The sequence below is a fragment of the Bidens hawaiensis genome, unplaced genomic scaffold, assembly GCF_021521415.1.
Source record: "Bidens hawaiensis isolate Kalapana, Puna unplaced genomic scaffold, B.hawaiensis_p1.1 tig00022884_1, whole genome shotgun sequence".
Lineage (NCBI taxonomy): Eukaryota > Viridiplantae > Streptophyta > Magnoliopsida > Asterales > Asteraceae > Bidens > Bidens hawaiensis.
Genome location: NW_027493574.1, coordinates 35,121 through 56,211, shown reverse-complemented (window position 1 = coordinate 56,211; position 21,091 = coordinate 35,121). Strand labels below are relative to the sequence as shown.

At 33.6% G+C, this 21,091-nt stretch overlaps 1 protein-coding gene across 1 annotated transcript; it reads left to right on the top strand.

The window, feature by feature from the left end:
• Positions 1 to 10,732: 10,732 nt before the first annotated feature.
• Positions 10,733 to 14,422, top strand: LOC143566391 (MADS-box transcription factor 27-like). The gene is made up of 4 exons (XM_077053117.1): positions 10,733 to 11,024; positions 13,391 to 13,469; positions 14,087 to 14,148; positions 14,317 to 14,422. The coding sequence occupies exons 1-4, from the start codon at positions 10,843 to 10,845 to the stop codon at positions 14,420 to 14,422; spliced, it is 429 nt and encodes a 142-aa protein (XP_076909232.1). The 5' UTR covers positions 10,733 to 10,842.
• The last annotated feature ends 6,669 nt before the right edge of the window (positions 14,423 to 21,091 follow it).

The window sequence follows — 21,091 nt, the reverse complement described above, 5'->3', positions numbered from 1 at the left end:
TTTGTAGTTTGAGTCTAATTTGTTAGTTTCGTAATTTAAAGAGTCTCGTGGGTTCGATATCGGGACTTACTTAGCTGTACTAGAGTCGACCGGTTCACTTGCCGGTTAGTAGTTTAAGTTAAGTTTAAGGGTCTAGAGTATTACTTAGTGTTTAGATTAGTATAATTTTAGTTATTTATTTTATAACTACTTCAAGCACATCAGGCATGGTGGATACGCCGCTGGTACTTCCTATATATAAGTGCCTTTATTTTTATTTTCATTTGTTGCGTTTTTCGAATCATGCAAGGATTTGACGCTATTCTTTTATTTAAAATTTTTCAGGCAATTGTTTTATCAAGAACGATATTCGTTAGTATTTATTTTTTTATTTTATTTTAATTTCGGGACAAAATACCAAAAAGTTGGTAATACTGTGACATTCGTCAATTTCGGGTCTCGTTTTATATTCATTTTTGTAATCTTTTTGTAACATGTCGATTTTTCGCGTTATTTTAATAAATTATATATCGTAGTTGTGGTTAAGCTTGTAAACCCGAACCGGCATTTTTATCAAATTATTGATGTTATAACTCTAGCGTGTGTGGGGTTTGTCGAATACCGTTATTTATAATTTATAAGCTCGGTTAAGTAAACGTTAGGGACTAAAGTGGATTTCTTTAAAGTTATACAAGTTTTAAATCATTATAAACTAAATACCGAACTTGAGGGGCCATTTTTGAAAATCTGTTATGTAATATATATAAAACCAAAAAAACCCTAAACCTAAACCATTATAACCAGCCGCCACTTCCCTCCTTAGCCGTTTTCTAGCGCCGTTTTCTGACTCCGGCGCACCTCCGGCCACATCCTTTTCCTCCCCCTCGTCGTTCTGGAGACCCCACCACATCAACCCGACACCACCACCGAACCCTCCCCTTTCCCTCATCTCTTTCTCTCAAATTCCTGCCGCTGCCACCCCTTGAGGTTTTTCCGGCAGCCACGATACTTCCGGCGCACTGCCGTGCCTCACTCACTCCCTCTGCTCTCTTCGTCTCTCTCTCTCTCTCTCTCTCTCTCTCTCTTCGGCTCCCTATATCTCTCTCTCTCCATCTCCGTCTCTCTCTTTATCTCTCTATCTCTCTCTGTCTCTATCTCTCGCTCTCTCTCTGATGCGTATTTTTCGGCGCGCCTCCGGCGGCCGGAATTAGCTCCGGTGACCCACCACGTCTCCGAATACCCTCCTCCGACGACTCGTGAACACCTGATAGGTAACTTAACAATTTTGGGTTTAATTATGAGTTTAACTAACAATCGTTATTTTGGTTCGGTTGATTTGTACGTTAGTTATTAAATGAGAGGTCTCGGGTTCGGGTCCCATCCTAGATTGGTTTTGGTTCTTTTTATTCTTAATAAATTTATTATTAATGCATAAAGATTGTTATTAGTATTATTACATATAACATACTATTATATTTATTTATTAATAATAATAATAATAATATTATTATTATTATCATTATTATTATAAATATTGAAGTTGTTATTAATATTATTAAAGGTCATATTATTATTATCTATTAAAATCACATTTTATCATTAATTACTAGCAATAATATTAATATAGTTATTTTGTGAACTCGTTTAGATATCGAACCAACATCGAGTATGGTATCATTATCTACTATAAATATTACTTATTATTATTACTATTTTTATCAACAACACTTTAAATTAATAACAAGATTTTATTCTTTAACTATTATTACTAGTATTATTAATAATAATTATTGTTATAATTATTATACTATATTAATATTATTAGAAATAGTTATTGTTATTATTATTATTATTATTATCTTATATATCCATATATGTGTGTATATATATATATAACATATTCTTAAAGTCATTATTATCCTTACTATCTTTATCTTTAATAATATTATGATAAGCTTTATTACCAATTCATTTTTATAAAAACGAACCCTTGATTAAAACCCATCTTGTTTTTATTTAATATTGGTTTAGTTATTTAAAAGCCTAATAAAATAATATTATTTTACTTTAAATTACCAATTAAGTACGAGTCCCTAATCGTTAACAAATTAACCGGTAACCCGATTTATAACCGAACCTTCTTGTCCAATGTTTCAAATGTAGTTTCAACTAAGTTCAAGTTCATTAATATATTTTATTTATTCATTTTCAATTAGCTTTCAAGTCGGATTCGCTCGTTTCATTTACAAGCTTTCTATATGTCGATCACTTGTTAGTTTCTCAATTCGTCAATCGAGGTGAGTACTTTCATACCCCGTTTTCCATCTTTCGTTTTGGGGTGACATTTCATACTTATCAAACTAAATTCTTTATTTACTTGAATCTTTAAACCCACAAACGTGATTGTATACTTTACTTAAATAATTGTTCGATTTGGTGTTCTATGCTTACATGCTTATGTGTTTATCGCTTTTGGATGGTGGAACTATAAATCCTAGACCATTTGGCAACCCCTTATGGCAAGGTGTCGTTAACGTAATGTAATTAACGATAACTATAAAATCCTAGACTACTTGAAAACCCCTTGTAGCTAGCTGGTGCTAATGTGTTTAGCAATTGTCAATAAAATCCTAGACTATTTGGCATCCCCTTATAGCTAGGTGTCGCTAACTTGTTTAGCAATAACTATTTTATCCAAGTTTATAGCTTTTATTTATTGTTTTATATACAAGTTTTGTGACTTTTTATTACTATATACCTATATGTTCAAAATTATGGATTGCTCACCAACCTTTGTGTTGACAAACTTTATTTTATGAAATGTTACAGGTTTGACTTTTGTTAACTCTGAGGACTTGATGAAAAACGTTACCAAGACTATTAGGGTATTAGTAAAACGAACAATATGATTACTACTTGTTTCCAAATTTGTTTATATGAACGAGATGTGTTTGTTTATTGATTTATGAAATAAAATAAGTTGATTAAATATTGTCACTTTAAATAGTGTCTTGTGTATTTGGGCAATCGGTTGCACCCCGGCATGTTTCGCCGCCTTTGGTCGGGGTGTGACACTTCACAAATTCCATCAATATCATCATCTGTGTATTCATTATTCCTTCCTCCAACCTGAGAAAAAATTTAGATTAGTTAAACTTAAAGTTCAAATGATTTGTAGATTTATTTATCAGAATCGTTTGACTTTTATTAGTCAAAGCTTCTTTTTTGACCATTAAACTACATTTTTGACCCGTTAGTAAAATTTGCAGTCAAATCCAAAAAAATAATTTGCAGTCAAACATTTTCATTCTGAATAACTAACTGGTTCACACCAAATCAAGTCTGTCTATTACAACTCATATTTGTACAGACTGACTACCGACTTAACTACTCTATAACAATCAAGTCCACAACTTGCTAACTAATACAATCTAAGTCCCTGTATGTACTAAAAATATCTTTCATTTATTGTTATAGCTTTAACCCATGTCATATACCTGAGACTTCTTCCCCTGTACCAAGGGTATATGGGTAAATTCGTCTGTTTGCACTAGTTGTAAGCTAAACAATTGTGCCTGAGCCATTTGTTCTGTTTTAAGCCATCTCAATTGAACACAAAGTAATTCCTTAGAACCTCTTAATTCTAAAACCGGGTTGCTAACTTTGAATTTCACAGTTAATTAATTCCTTAAAGTTCCATTACAGTATCATAATTGGTGACATGAATAAGTAGATATAATATCAGTCAGTTGCCTTGCATCATCCACTCTACATTTTTCACAAGCCCACCGTTTAAAACTTTTGGTTCGGTTTGATCAACAAAAGTCAAAGCCTATTTATAATCGGTTCATAAATTTACTAAACTGATAAAATAATGAAAATATAAAAAGCTGCTATACTTACATTGTCATTGACCAGTATTTTAATTCCTTCATCAACTATCTCTTTCATGTACATTAACATAAAGTAACCACATTTGGTGCTTCCCGGCTGACATGGACACTACATAAATACATAACAAATAGTCATCGTAACATAGATTCATATAATGAGGTTAAAACTACTATTTCAATAAGGAATTAAATGCTCACCCTAGCGTTGACCCAGTTGAGTTTTACCCTCGATCCACTTTGTGTACCGTACAAGTTCATTGCACTACAAAAATGTTAAGAAATTTATCAAATACTAAAACATACTGTTTCCATAATTTCTATAACTTACCCATCGATAATCAGCTGCAACTGCAAAATTAATAGTTCCTGGCCTTAGAGAATCAATGTAATAGCAAGTCATTGTTTTCATGTGTAGTACGGCCAGCACCCAATGATTTCTAAAAAAACAAAAACCAAATTTAGTCAAACAAATAATAAAATTTTTGAAGGAACATTCTTGGTATTCTCCTTCCAACGAGATTTGCCACAAGTTGGACACTGAGAAGCATCCTTATGTTTTTTCCAGAATAGAACACAATCGTTTTCACATGCATGAATCTTTTCATATTGTAGACAAACTCCTTTTAGCAACTTCTTGGCCTCATATATCGAGCTAGGATTTGTATTGTTTAATGGTAAGACGTCTCTTAGGGCACCCAATAAAGCATCAAAACTAGAATCAGACCAACCAAATTGACCCTTCAAATGTTGGAATTTCAATAATCCAGTAAGTGCATTATAATTTGAGCCCACGTAAAGTGGCTTATCACATTCTTCAAGAAGTGATTTCAATGCATCAGGTTCTTCTACATATGTGAAGGGATCATGTAGCATTTCCTTTGTGTAATCAAACTTGGGGGATCTAGATTTATTAGGGCATCTAGAATCAAACTCGGGAAGTTTTTCACTATGGAAAGACCAAATTGTATAACTTTCATCGAAACCGTGGGCAAATAGACGCACATTGTCAATTGAGTGGTGACACAAGTTGATGAAATTTACACAAGGACGGAATAACATCGGATTTTGAATTATTACTTTGGGCAAACTCTAAAAAGACCTCCACACCTTCCTCATACGCATTTGATAATCTATCAGACATAATCCATGATATTTGCTACAATGATGATTATTGATGGTTAGATTCTTCTAGTTCAATTGTTCATTCAAACGTCGGTTGTACATATCAAAGGTAGATTTTGTTATATTTGTTATATTGATGATTATTGATGGTTAGATTCTTATTGTGCTGTATACATATAGAATTATGATATGTTTTTTTTATATTAACATATTTATATTAATTAGACATACTTTTATAGTAGAAAGAAAAAAATAATTCAAATTCAAATAAAAACAATGCAAGATACTTATAACTTCATCTGAACAATATTATTAATTGTTAAATTTTCTATTTAACCAGTAAACTATTTCCAGAAGTGCACCAGACAACCTGCCAAGGGGGTAAGAAATTTACAAAATGGTTACAATTTTCTTTTTTGAGGTAATAAATTGTTAAATTAATGATTATATACTGAAATCTTAAAAGGACTTTATTAAGAAGCATCTGAAAGAGGGAAGGGGACCTCACCTGTTAACAACTGTGTGGCCCCATCACTCTTTTATAAACTAACGCTATAAACGAACAGAGCCAAGCTAGGTCGGGCCCGGGCTCGGAATCCAGCACAACTCGTTGTGTTGAAATCGAGCGAGCTCGTTTACTTTTGAACTTTTTTATACATTGATATAAAAAAAGCAAAAAATAAGATTTTTAACATACATATGATGCAGAATTTATAAACTAAATATTTTATAATTTAAGTTCAATCTATATGTATTAAAACCGTAAATAAAACAACATTTTTGTCTAAATTAAAACTTCATTTACATATATGAGCTTAGCTCTCGTTATAGACCGAGCCAACCTTAGCTCGACTCGCTTTCAATTGGCCGAGCCAAAATTCTATATTTAATGCATTTTGGTTTATTTTGTGATTTTTGGTGGATTTGAATTGCGAAAATTCTGCAATGAAATAGATTTGACAGGTTAAATCTGGATTTAGTGCTAAATTGAAATTTATTTATTTTTGAATGTTAAATAATCTATTTGACGCGGTTTAGTGTGCATTTGACGCGGTTTCCAAAAACCAAAAACACCCGAAAACCGGACCGAATACAAACCGAAACTGTACCGATATGTTGTAAATGGGTTGGAAAGATAACAACAGGAAGCAATGATAAGGGTTTGAAGCTCTATGATCCAGGCTACTTAACACAACACCTGTTAGATCATCAATCTGTTACATTGATGGTGATGAATGAATCTTAAGATATAGAGGCTACCCTTTCTGTATTCCATCCTGATGCAAACCTTGCATTTAGAGTAAGTAATTTCACGTTTAAAAATTATTAACTCGATATGCTAATTTACATATTTTTCTTTATACTTTGAATATATTCTCAAGTTTTACTTGTTTAAATTACGGTCAAGATCTATACAAGCCGAAACAGAAACTTATTACACGGATCTGATCTCGGTTATGGATTTTAACTATTTTTCGGTTTCGGGTCGGGTCGGTTAACACTCGGTTCGGTCCGGTCTTATTAGTTTGCTCGCCCCTGTTAGAAACATTAGAACGAACATGTCTTCATTCTAAACCTAACAATTATGCATCTCCAAATAATCTAAAGAGTGAACCTATGTAAGTTTAACCAGAATTTATGCACTAGTTTAAGTTTAACATTGAAGGCGGAAATTGATCTGAAATGCAGTTAAATCCGGACATGAGTAAGAATGTTTCTCCATTCCACAAAAAACAAAGTTAACAACAAATTCAATTCAAAAACCACACCTTAACTATTTATGAGTTAGTTAAGTACATAGGACATAAGCATGATTATTGTGAAGGTAAAATAGGTACACTTAACACCTATATAATAACACAACAAGAGATTAAGCCACTTAAACCTAACCAATTTATGCACCAGTTTAAGTTTAACCAGTTTATGCATCAGCAGATCTGTAAAGCCACTTTATAACCCAATTTAACACAAAAAGTAAGAGATTATACCGTAAACAATGAGTAATTAGTGCCGTAATCGTGAATTAGATGCAGCAAATCCTTAAATCCAGAGCCGTAATTGTAAAGCCAAAGTCGTAAATGAGTGATCGATGATGAGAGATATGGAATTAGGTTACTGCCATGAGAGATCGATGGTGAGAGATATGGAATTAGATTTAGGAATGGCAATGAAACCCGAAACCGATGGGAAAACCTGAAACCCGACATAAATGTGACGGGTAAAACCCGACCCATTAGGGTTTGGGATTAGTTTTGAAATTTTTCGCGGGTTTGGGACGAGTTTGGGATTTCTAATATACCCGATTACCCGACCCGATTACCCGATAACATAAACCCATTTACCCGATTATATACCCGATGTACCCAATATAGCTTATTATATTATATATATACTATATTCCAAATATAGTAATTGTCGGAACTTGTTTATGTCAATTATTTGAGACATTTTATCTTTATATTAACCATCTTTGTAATCGATTAGTTATATTTTGTGAAAACCCGGTAAAAAGCTAGCGGGTTTTAAGCCGGGTATACCCGTTGGGTATTTTATCAAAACCCGATAAGAAACCCGAAACCCGATGAGAAAACCCGAAATCCGATGGATAATTACCCGATCAAAACCCGACGGGTTAGGGGCGGGTTTGGGACGGACTTTCGTAACCGTGTATGGGTTTGGGAATACCTAAACCCGACCCAAACCCGACCTATTGCCATCCCTAATTAGGTTACAGCCATGAGAGGTCTAGATGAGATGAAAATTGTAAAGTGAAATTGAACCCTAGAATTGAGAGGTTGATGAGATGAAAGAGGGTTTTTGTACTTTGTTTTTTCTTAACCAAAATTAAAAAGTGACACTTAAAAATGACACACACTCAATGTGTAGCCCGGGTTTTTTTTAAAAAAAAAAAATATTTTATGACACTAAAACATTGACAAACAAATGTATGCCTTCGTTTCTTTAAATTTTTATAAAAGATGACAATATTTAGTGACACGCGGTTTTACACGTCATAAAATTGTTGTGCGTCATGATTGGCATGTCATTAAAGGTATATTTTCTACTAGTGTACATTGTATATGAAATTATTCAATTACAGAAGATGTAAATAAACCAACATTAGATCTACATGGTACAAAACTGATTGATTGACGAATCATCGTTTACCGTGTGTGCTCGTTTCAATTTTGTCTCTCTATGTTAAAAGTCATTTTTTAAAAATATGGGCCGTAAAAAATATCAAAAATCTCTTGGATTTGAAACCGGTTTCTGGTTTAAACTGTCATATTTAAAAAACCAAGAGTACAATGTTCTAGCAAAATGTCTAAAAATACCGGGCTCTAAATACCTATTGTGTTGCAAAAAACCGGCTTACCGGTTCAACCGGCCAGTGCATACCGGTTTTTAAAACATCGGAAGAAATTGATCAAGAAAAAGAGAGTTATGTTAGTGAGAAAATCAGAAAATAAATTCTTCTACACCAACTAAAACGTAAATAACAGTCTTAAATTTGATTCCACATGTCAGCAAGTGAATGGAAGGAGCCGTGGAGAACAGTATATTCTGAATGAAAAACATCTTTAAGTTTACGTGTTAATTTTTTATTGGTCTATGCAATTGACGTAAAACTACACAAAAAAATATACCTAAAGCCGATATGTACGTAGAATTGTGATGTCCACATTTTTTCTCTATTATTCATTTTGTAGAAAGGACAATTTACATACCCATCAATTTTATTTCAAAACTCACATTTTATTTATTATCATAAACATTCAACCATGTAGAAAGCGTCACATTTGAATCACACCGTGGTACCACTTAATTGATAGCAACACGTTATTATATATAATAATTAAGAAGTGTGGCGACGCAATCACGTGATTGGTCGTCAAACTTCTTATGTGCGTTTTATTTTATTTTACATTTTCAAATTCGTGTCGGTTCTCTATCGAAAGATACGAGGTTTTTTTATCGATGATACCGTCAAATGATTCCTGTCAAATTTAGCTCGCGGTCGCTACTAAATGTTTTTTTCCCTGTGAGCTATATTTAGTCCATCGATTCTGGACGAATCCTTGTTAGGTCAATGCCACAACGCGTCTATATTTTTTTATTTTCGCCATGGTCTCTTTTATGTAAATATGTTAATTTGTTGTATTTTGAGTGTGAACGAATTAACTTATTGCTTTAATTTCAGAGTCGTAACCTGATACCAACCGAACATGTGTCGGTTCACCACCACAACACATGGTTTTCTATGTACGATTTAGTCTCGACAACGTCGATTCCTACTGAATTCGCATTAGTTCGCAAACGTAATGCGTGGGGGGGGGGGTTGATATAACTTTTTTTCTCCCTTGATTCCATAATCAACGAATTCGTATCAATTCGCAACTGCAACGCGCGTGTTTTTTTTGTTCGCCACATCTATTTTTAAATTTTTTAAAATATGTTCAATTGTTGTATTTTGAAGAGTGTACAAATTTACGGTTTAATTTATTTTTTGGCCATAACCAGATACCAATCGAAGAGTCATTGGTTCGTAACCGCAACACGTGTTTTGTTTTGTTAATTTGTTGTATTTTTGCATTAACAAAGTTTTTTTTTTGGAGGGGGGGGGGGTTGGGTGGGGTAATTAATGGTTTCGTAACCTGACACCGATCGAATTCACCTCGACTCGCAGACGCACTGCACGATTTGATAAGTTGTATGAGTACGACTTTCAATAACATCAACGCGGCGCAACGCGTCGGAAATCTTCCTAGTTAAGTACAAAAGAAATTTAAAAAGCAACTAAACAACCACCAAACCTCTCCGGCTCCCAAAACACTGCCTTACATGTGAATATGAAATTATCAAGACAATTACCTACATGATTAAACTGCATAGTAGGCTTTAATATAAACCATGGGCAAAAAATACAACATGACTCAAAACACTGCACAAAGCTTTTGAATAGGTCCAGATTATTAGGGTACCAGGGGCATCCTTCGATACCATGAGGAACCAAATGGGGGTCATTAGGGTTCACTGACCCTTTAGGCTCGAGAATTTGTTAATTTTTTATAAATAAAACTGAGATATTTCTATACAAAAACACAATTTAGATCATCTAGTTGTAATTATAAGAGATGATTGATAGCCTTAGGATGACCCCCAATGAGAAGCCCCAGTTCCGTGACTCACGGTACCAATTAGGCACTCCTACATGAAAACCCCAAGCACCCCTCCATAGGTTTTTCATACCCGAATCTCTAAAAGCACATTTTGCATGTGGAAAACATATGACTGGTTGAAACATATTCTTCATGTTGAATCTCAATCGGTTTCCACCCCCTACCAATTTGGTTAAATGTGAGATCACAGTCTCTTGTTGGTACTTTTCAATGAAGAGTCGGCTTCCTCCGCGTGTTCTTATAAGTGTTTGCTCTTTTTCTTATTGTGGTGGTGAAACTAAGTAGTTGTGCTCGAGCTTAATTGCTAGTAATATATGAAATATAAATGTGCCTATATACTAGTAATCACATGCTTGTTTTGGAACCCCAAATCTCCCTAATTTATGTTTAATCCATGGTTCCAGGAACAGGTCGATATAGATATGAGTTGGCCACGTCAGATCCGATCTATCTACACCGTGGATGACACCTTATAAATCCACTATCTCCCTAATTTTCTTCCCACTTGCGCATATATTTATGTTTTATTTTTCTCTACCTATAAGCTAAATTAAGTACAAACTTATGCCCTTAATTGCTTCTTTAAGATCTAACCCTCTATTTCTTTCTGAAAATCAAGAAACCCTAGCAAGAAAACCCTAAAATCTTAAGAGATCGAGATACAGATAATGGGTAGAGGAAAGATTGTGATTCGAAGGATCGAGGACACAACGAGCCGGCAAGTAACATTTTCCAAGAGAAGGAATGGGTTTATGAAGAAGGCAAAAGAGATAGCCATTTTATGTGATGCTCAAGTTGGAGCCATCATCTTCTCCGGCACTGGCAAGCTCTCTGAATTCTCCAGCACCAGGTTTTTTTTTTATTCCTTGCTTTGCATATATTTGTTGCTGTTTTAAAATAAATAAACTCATTATCTCTTGCCTGGTTATATCAAAATCGAAGTGTAATTAGAAATGATCTGATACGTAGAACTGAATACGGATTGATCCTCGATTAGATGCACTGATCATACCTTGTAAACATTGTATAAACGAAAAGCTAACTAAACCTTAAACTAGAAAGTGAAGAGAATATGAAGCTGTGATCATAATGTACTTATAAGCTACAAATAGTAATACATGATGGATCACCTCTTTATGTATTAGAGTTTACAAATCTACCAACGGAACCAACTAATTAGCTTACAAAATCTAGCCAATGTGTATATATTCTTCAAAACACGCGCGTGCAACCAATGACGGATCTAGAAATTTTTTTCACAGGGGTCGGAAAACTTTTTAGTCGGTATTCAGTTGACCATCGCGACATAATTTTTTTCTGGGCCGGTCGTGTCAAGTAATCGGTATATAATTTTTTTAGTCCGCTTGGCCCCTCCGATCGGCTAGAATCGGGTCGGCTCGAGTAATAGAGGAAAAAGATAACCAAACAAATTAAAAATACGTAAAACTTCATTAGACATGCATAAATAATATGTAATATGTCTAAAATTGTTCTTTCCGGGTTTTCATTTGGCAAAGCTTAACAAAAACATCACAAGTACGCATGTCTTTTTCAATAAAACAAATACAACTGTCGTTTAAATTCTCATCACCTATTTAATTACGCAAATCAGACTTCACATAAAAGTATTTTCAATGTTTGTGGTTGCGACTATTAATACAATAGCTAGCCTCAATAAACGATAAACCAATACAAATGAAGTTGGTGAGCAAACCAAATTATGTAGAAAGTCGAAACATTGTCTATGAAAATTAAATATCTTATAATCCGTTGAACTCACCTAACAAAATACTTGTGCCATAGTCTCGAAATTTCATGGGGGGGGCCGTTCTCAAATTTTCATAGTTTTTTTTCGTTCTTGAAATTACACAAGGGTCGGTGTCAAAATTTCACAGAGGTCGGTCGAGATTTTAACACATATATACCACTAAAAAAATTTTTCTCACAGGGGTCGGCCGACCCTCCTATTCAAAGAGTAAGTACGTCCCTGCGTGCAACACATATATGCATATATTTGTATATAGTTATTTGCAAAATATTAGTTAGTTTAGTCTGTGGTTTCCCTTCAAATCCCGCAAGTTGTAGGTATAGGTGGTTTATTGAAGTACTCAGGAGTAAGTAATTAGTTTGACAAGGAAAAAAAAATAATAGAGGGGAAAAAAGGTATAAGCTCAGTGGTTTTCACCTGAGTCTGAGTTTAACAAGTAGATACCCGTTAAAGTATTTGTGTTTTTTATAATTTGTTCTTCGTCCATTATATATATACTTCTCTTTATCGACCAGATCGCAGAACCTTATTTTAAAGTTGTATTCTAAGATAAACTTGATAATTTTATTTATTGATGCTCAAATATTCTTAAGATAATACCCAGACACTTTCCTAGTTAAAAGAGCTTTTTTTACTAAATATTTTAACAAGAACCAAACGATTCTGTTTCAAAAGATTCTCTGTGGTTAGAGAATATTTAATTTACATAGACTTCTGATAAGAAATATATATGTTGTATTGGGATAAATCTAATTAAGCATCTATTTGTACCTAGAATTTCTAGCTAATAGCAAGATGGTTGTATAAAGATTTAAAATAAGTGTGGCGGCCATATGTTATCATCTTCTTATGTACGATTTTTTTGAACGGCAAATTTTATTCCAACCACAAAAACAACCCTAAGGCCATTACGCGCTTAGAGCCAAGATATATAGAGCACAATAACACCAATTTTACAAAAGAATACGCATAGATACCCCAAGGCTATTTTACAGAAAGAAAATATCATAATACATTAGATCCAAAAACTGAAAAACGAGAATCCTCCCTAATAATTTCCACAATTTTGACATCAACAACTGCTGTTGTAAAAAACCCCCATCGTTCCTTCGTTTCTATATTGTCTATATTTCATAAATAGACATATATTAACTTTTACATTTATTCAAGTGGGGATGTGAAGGAGCCAGATTATCGGAGTGTGGGCACCACCCGACTCTTTGTGAGCTGGGTTATCAGGGTGTGGGCTCGTCTGTAACTGCCTATTCGAGCAAAGTTGGTGGCACACGTGCCTGTTTTCTAGTGATTTTCCCATAAACGCAGACTAGCTAGTTGCAGTTTAGGCGATGAACCAATTATCGGTTGGTTTGTTAAGTGCGTCAATAAACTTTTGATGAAACTTCCTTGTTTGTGCTTATTAAAAAGGTTTGAGTTATATGACATTTCAGCATGAAATCGGTGATTCAACGCTATATCAAATCAAAAGAAGACAACAGTCAGCTGTTGAACTCTACGTCAGAGGCTAAGGTACAGTTACCCCTTATTACATCTTAATCCACCAAGTAATTTAACATATACCAAGGCTAAAGTACAGTCCCCCCTTATTACATCTTAATCCACCAAGTTAACAGATAAATGAACACTATGTACTTATAGATAACAAATTTAACGATCACTTCATTACATTTGTTTGCAAATTATGTGACGCATAAGATGCAAAGCTAAAAACATTCTTCTTATCTTACAAACCTTTTTAGAATAATGAAGCTAAGGACCCAATTTTTAAGGGAGGGCATAAAAGTTAGGGTTAAGCTTTTTTAATTTCCACGGTTCGATCTGGAGAAAAAGAATCACCGTGCTTGGGATGGTTTCCTTTTCCCTCAAACTCACTTCAACTCAAATATGTTTGATTTTGTGCATTTGAAACATCTTAATACAAAAACGTGTTGTCGTCATGTTCCCACATGTTACAATCCTTTGTAAAAAATAAAAATAATTACAAAAAGAACTCCAATTTTAAAACTGCTTAAGACCCTGCTCATCATACACATAATTTGATCATTGCAATGTTTCAACTCTATGCTTTTAGTGGTATACATTATATTTATATATTTAAGTTTATCGCTAATATATACAATTGCTAGCTCTGGCAAATGGAAGCATCAATACTGAAGGAACAACTAGAGACTCTACAAGTAACTCATCGGTAAATTGCATGTATTTAATTTTCATTTCTAATGATTTCGTTGGTACAATAATCATCTGCGTTAGCCTTGAAGATGGACAATGTATTGCGCGATTTGAAATTATCCTCTGGTGTATGCGTTACTTTAAAAAGCACATCATTTTAATTTTAGTCTCATGTTAATATTAGGCAGGTGATGGGAGAAGAAATCAGCAATATGGGTCTTGAGGACCTGAAAAGCCTAGAGATTCAGCTGGAAATGAGCTTGCAATGCATTCGTTCGAAGAAGGTATAATACGTACGTATGTCTAAGATTGGAATGTTTTTAGTTTCGTATAAAGATAATAAAACACATTAAAACTATGGTCTTAATGGCCTTAAAGGTGCACTTCTGTTTTCACAAATATGAAAACAGGTTTCTATTACCTTATGATTTAGTTAAAAAAAACATCACAAAAAATTTAGGGTTTGAACCTTTGAATAGCCAATACAACTACTTAATTGATTCTACACACTTTGGGGGCTAAATGATTTGTAGTTCATATAGCTTGATCTATTTTTAAATGATTTGCAGGATGGACTTTTAATGGAGGAGATACAAGATTTAACAAGAAAGGTGTTCAGTTTGTTCTTCATTTCTATATCACATAAAGTTCCTCTAAAAACAAAATCTAACTATATTCAGGTTTATTTTTTTTTGGTGGTTGTACTCTTAATCACACAGGGGAGCTTGATACATCAACAAAACATTGATCTCTACAAAAAGGTAAAGTTTATGTCCTTTGAAATCTAACTAATTCTACGTGCTTTTTATTCTAGTAAAACTAAGTATAATGAAGGTTTCCCTTCACATTAGATTTATGGAGCAAGAATGAACGCCGAAAACTGCGTAATTGAGGAGAGTGATAGTCGCGCTCTTATAAATCTGCAACTAAGCCAGCCTGAGCATCAAACTCATGGAGTACCAATGGCATTGTGAGAAGAAATTTCAAAGGGAAAGTCAAATTCTTCTGGCAATGTTAACAAAAATAGCTAAAATATATTTCTTAAGAAAGAATGGAATTAGGTGATATATAACTTTAGCTTTAGAAGTTAATTGTCTTTTGGGGAAAAAATCTCTACTATTAATGCAATGTTACTAACCTTGTTAATTATGTCATTTTGAGAACGATGTAGCGTCTGATTTAACATCGTTTTTTAGGACCAAGAACACTTTTTTTCTAACAGCATGGCTAGCAACAACAAAATACCCCAAATATTTACACCATCAATGTATAAGCATCAAAGAAATACAACAGTCACCTCAAACTCCTATGCTATGGAGATTAAGCCTATGTACTAAAATTAACATCACACCATTTCATATTCAAAGAAAGCCCATGACTTTTAACATCATCATCCAGCCTCGCGAGTCGCGACTGAAATCATTTTATATATGATCAAAAGTCAGCTCATTTCGATCTTTCCAGAGTCACCACAACGAGGTAAGAATAATGACATGGACAATTTTTATTTTTTCTTAGAGCACTTAAAAAAACTTATCTATCTCTTAAAGATCTTTAACATCGAAAGCATAGATCAAGGGAAGCTTATGTAAGGCTGCACGTCACAAAAATGTGCATATACGTTAATAGAAGTGACTAAAGTTTTATTTAAATAAAAGAGGCAAAAAAAAAGTAAACGATTAGAATGAATATTTAAAAAAAATTATCAAACCCTAAAAGCTAGTTAAAAAAAAACTAAATAAGCATTTTTATACTTTTCGTAAAATATGAGTTGATAGTTACTCCATCCGTCCCATATAAGTGTCCATGTTTGAAAACACAAAGTTTAAGATGGATTGAATAATTACTTTTTTTTATCAAATGACAATAATACCCTTGAAATGTGGGTCAGTCAATATTGTTTATTAATGTTAGTTGTGTGTGATTAAGGGTAAACTTGAAAAAATAACTAATAAATTTTGAAAGTAGACAATTCTAATAAAACAAATAAAAAAAGAAATGTGCACACTTATAATGAGACGAAAGGAATATTAAGTAATTTGTAATAAGATATATTGAAACGGCTAAATATGTAATATAAATCTTATATCATGTGTAATGGGGGCTTTGGTTGGGGTGAAAGTGTCCCATGGCGTACGGAACACCGTCTCCCGAGACGCTATGAATTAGGGATGGGTAAATTCGGGACTGGTACCGGTTCTACCGTACCGGTACCAGTACCGAAATCGGTACCGATTTGGTACCGTCGGTACCGAATCGGTACCAACGTTTTGAGTTTCGGTACCGGTACCGGTACGGTACGGGACCGGTATTTCCCAAAATTTCTCGAAATTTTACCTTAAATACCGGTGCCGTCCCGGTCCCGTACCGGTACCGAACCGAATATTTCGGTACCGGTACCAAGAATCCGCGATTTTCAGGACCGGGACCGGTCGGTACCGGTACGGTCCCGATCTCATCCCTACTATGAATTATTATTATTATTATTATTATTATTATTATTATTATTATTATTTTATTTTTATTTTTTGGCTCCGGCAATTTGTGACTAAACGCCCTTTTGTGAACGTTTGGTCAAAGATGACCATTTGAAGATTTGGTCATGGTGTGAAGACTTGGCCAAATATGCCAATTTAGGTGGGCTGTGATGGAACCATCCGCCATTGATGGATGCTTAGGTTAGCTATGAGAGGTCTAGAGTTTTGTTGTAGAGGATAAGTTGCATTTTTATATAAAGTTGTTGGATTAATTCTTTACTTAAAAATTCTTATCCACGAACTAAAACACCTTAAAAGAGTTGATATTCAACAAAATATCAATGTCATATGATCCTTAGACCTGATTTACACATCTAAAATACAAATCGACTATATATTTCTACTGCTTTGACACCTATGGTTATCAACAAGATCTAAATCGTATCTCACAACTCATACAATAAATGAAGCCATCTCTGTTGTGGCTTGTACACGATGCCGCCACTCTGACTTATAACCTCATGAGCATTCAACTAAAACCTGGGACAAACATCCAACTCGATATGAATAATAATCATCGCTACTAATCCCGTCATCAAAGTTGAGGGAGTAACTAACAGCATCGTAAGAATACACCGAAGGCTTCGAAGAGCTTCCATACAAACTTCTCTTGCTTTCTTTAACCAACTTTTTCATAAGCTTTTTCCATTTCCGGGTTCTGCCAATATTGTTCATTCGTGTAAACTCTTCGTGGTCAGAGACAGATGAAAGCGACGAACATTCAGAGAAGTTAGATGGTCGTCCTTCAACGGTGTTTATGGTGGAATTGAGGTCAGTTGCAGTCGCCATTTTGTGAGGAAAGAGATATATGAATATGAGTAGTTTGGTTTTGGAGATATGAGGAATGATATGGAAGTTTGTATGAACGAAGGAGGGGTTTTTATAAATGTAGCATGGGGGGATTATGGTAATTTCAACAAGCTTGGAAAGCATTCACTTCGAATACATCTACAATCGTCAGTGGTCAATCTTTACACATAATGTTGGTCCCATGATATCTTGACTAGATTGTTGTGTAATTTTTACTAACTTTTAAAATTTGAGTTGCCAAAATGGATGTGATTTTTGTGTAATATACATCAATAATAAAACATTTTTGATTTTTATAATTTAAATTAATTCCTTAAACCACTTATATCGATTATAAATTATTGCAAGGTTAGTCTAATTTGTTTTCATATATGATATAAACTTTGAAAGTAGCTAGCCTATTTAATAATATTTATATTGTAAAATAACATGTGTCACACTCTATACATGTGCACACACTAGGCCCGGCTCCGAGAAGCCAAAAATATTTTTGAGTAAAAGACGAAATTTTTTTTGGGTCTCAAGTAAAATGAGTATTTTGTTAGCTTTAAACAATTAAATTTGTAAATGATCATACTTGGTTATGATTTAAGTTGTGTAAAAAAGTTTTATATAAAAATAAGCTTAAACATGTTCCAAATAAGACTAGATACCACAACCTTCTGGTTGGGAGTAATACATCTTTACCACTAAGCCAAACTAGTTGTTATGTAATTGAGTTTAAACATTAAATATACATCTTGTTATTCATAAAATACATACAAATTTTTTTAAAAAAAAATTTCGGGCCTAACGAGGTGTCGTGCCGGGGGCCGTCGACCACCCCGACCTCCCTAAAGGCCGGCCCTAACACATACATTAGTCTTAGAGCACGTACAATACTAAGGTTGTAGGCGCATTCCGTCCAACGCGTCACACAACCAACAAAGTGACAATTATGTCCAATGATGTAGATAAAAGTTCAGGCGATGACGGTTTGTGCCTGCAAATGAAAAGATGGACGGGGAAGTGGGTGCAACAATCTGTCTCTCCCTTTCTTTCTCTCTCTCTCTCTCTCTCATACATATATACATGCATGCATACATACATACATACATACACACATTATATATATAAATTTAATAAATTTTAAACAGTTTTGTGGAGTTTTGGTGTTGTGAAAGAAAATTAGACTTTTTGAAAAGAGTTTGCAATCTAATGTGACGTTAATGTAGCAGTTAGTATAGGTTTAACGTTGTGGATGCTCTAAGATGTCATAATAGTTGAAGAAGTTGTTGCCGACATCTTACCGAAACAATGTTATTCAAAAATCAAAAGATAGATCTTCCTTAGTATTCAACTTTCCTAAAGTTCCTTCCTTAAGTAGTCAAATCTTATCTTCTAACGTCAAATTTTACAAACAACATAAAAGCATAAAGTTTATTTGCCTTGGAGTTTAAAATCGATGTGTTTCCTAGGGCTGACAATTGGGTACATGTTAGAGACATAATAAGACCTGTTAAGCAAAAAAGTACGGTATGTGAATTTTTTATTTTCTTAAATAACTGAAATTACTAGACTAGACTTCCTCATTATCTCTTATTGGTACACAAAACTTAAAACTGTCTTATAGTCATGACATATAAAGTAGTTAAACGAGTCATATTCAAGTTTGATATTTGTGTTACGCGTGTCGCCTCTTACCTATTAAACTTGTTAATACACGAATTGCCAGCCCTAGTGTTTCCCACCGTTCCCATGCATGCACCAAATTAACTATCAAAAGCAAATTACACTTACATCATTCTCTAGTACTTTTATGTAAAGGAAGATTGTTGGATACACGTCATAAATCTTATCCTAATGTGCATATACTTTTAAAAAACAGCCTAAAAGCAAATAAGAGGAGGTATTGTCTTGGGCTTTTAGATTATTATCTTTGCATATATAAGGTATAAAGTGTAGAGAGATGAAAATTGGGAATGTAGGTTAAAAGAGTGAAGTTGTGAACCAGAGGATCATATTGGTTTTAGGGGTTGTTTGGTTCATTCAGATCTGAATGAGTCAGATTTGAATAAGTCTCCGTCCCATTCAGCAAATGTCAGAGTTTGAATGATTCAGACCCAATTTTAACTATATATTCAGATGTCTTTTTGTCTGGACCCAAACAGTCTGAAGTCGTCTGAATGAACCAGATGTTTACATTTGAATGGTTCCATTCAGATGTAAACAAACAGCCTCTTAGACGTTGATGAAAAATAATCTGAACGCCTAATACTGTTTTTAAATTGGATTGTGAGATAACGAAATCATTCTAGTAATATAACAGGTAGCTCAGTTTAAGTTGGAATTTGAAGAAATAGTTAACTGAATATATGTTTCCATTTCCTAGATTCATAACCACATTTTGAAACTTTTTCTTCAAACGTACTGTTTAAACCATATCACAGTCTTGGCGTCTCACTGGTCAAACTAAGCTTTCTCATTAGATAAATTGAAGTCAATGTCGTTAATTATTTCAGATACATAACCATCTTTTGAAACTTGTTCTTCACACGTACTGTTTAATCTCATATCACCGTCTTAGCGTCGCTCACTGATCAGAGTAAGCTTTCTAATTAGATAAATTGAAGTCAACGTCGTTAATTTCGATAATTATAGAAGTTTTGATATTTAGATTTCATATAGAGGTGAACTCCGTAGACCAATACTTTTAGATGGCCATTAGATACACCAAATTACATGTACCTTGGCTTTCAAGTACTACAAGGTGTTTAATTGTCTAATTAATTTATCTCATAATATGTAATATGACTAAATTGGTTGAGGTGTGATTACTAAGTTAACTCTAATTGTATATGTACAGAGAGATCATACGGTAGTAATTAACCAAACATGCAACTGTATGCTTGCCTTGAGAACTAGATTCTCACATATATATAAGGGATCGTGACTTGATTCACGTAGTTGGACTTGAAGACAATAATCTTCATAAAATCCAATTCATACAAATTTGTGTGGGTAATCCATGTGAATTAAAGTTTGTAACGAGATTCTCGCATAATTGTTGATCATGAACTTTATTCATACATTTGACATATATATCATAAAACCACGTTAATTAAATACTCGACAAGATAATCGAGAGATGATAAAGAAATCACAAGCATATTAATGATCTTAGTTTTATAACATATTGTAAAGCATTTACATAACAGGGTCGATATTTATCATATATCTGTCGAATTATTGTGTACTCATTAGTTAAAAATTACATGATGCCCAAAAATATTAAATACTGTTTTAATTTTATATGACAATAGCAAATAAGATTTAATTAAAATTAATATAAAAAACTAAAAGATTGTGAATTAATAGATTATTTTATTACTCAATGTAAATATTAATAAAATATAATGAAAAAGTTTTTTTACAGGTATGTTCATTACAAATGAGAATATTGAGGTAATAATATTGAGTTGATAATGCGAAAAAGATTTAAAATTGAAAATTCCAAACCCGAATACATGTCCTGAATTAATTTGGTCTCACCCAAAGGATTCGGGTTCTTGTGCCTAATAGGAAACTAACATATACCTGGAGAAAGCTTAGTGATTTTTTTATAAATTTTAG

Excerpts from the sequence above, each read along its gene's own strand:
- LOC143566391 (XM_077053117.1), top strand. The coding sequence starts at position 10,843 with ATGGGTAGAGGAAAGATTGTGATTCGAAGGATCGAGGACACAACGAGC. Across the intron at positions 13,470-14,086 it reads ACTCTACGTCAGAGGCTAAG|CTCTGGCAAATGGAAGCATC; the intron begins GTACAGTTACCC and ends TACAATTGCTAG. Across the intron at positions 14,149-14,316 it reads ACTCTACAAGTAACTCATCG|GCAGGTGATGGGAGAAGAAA; the intron begins GTAAATTGCATG and ends TGTTAATATTAG.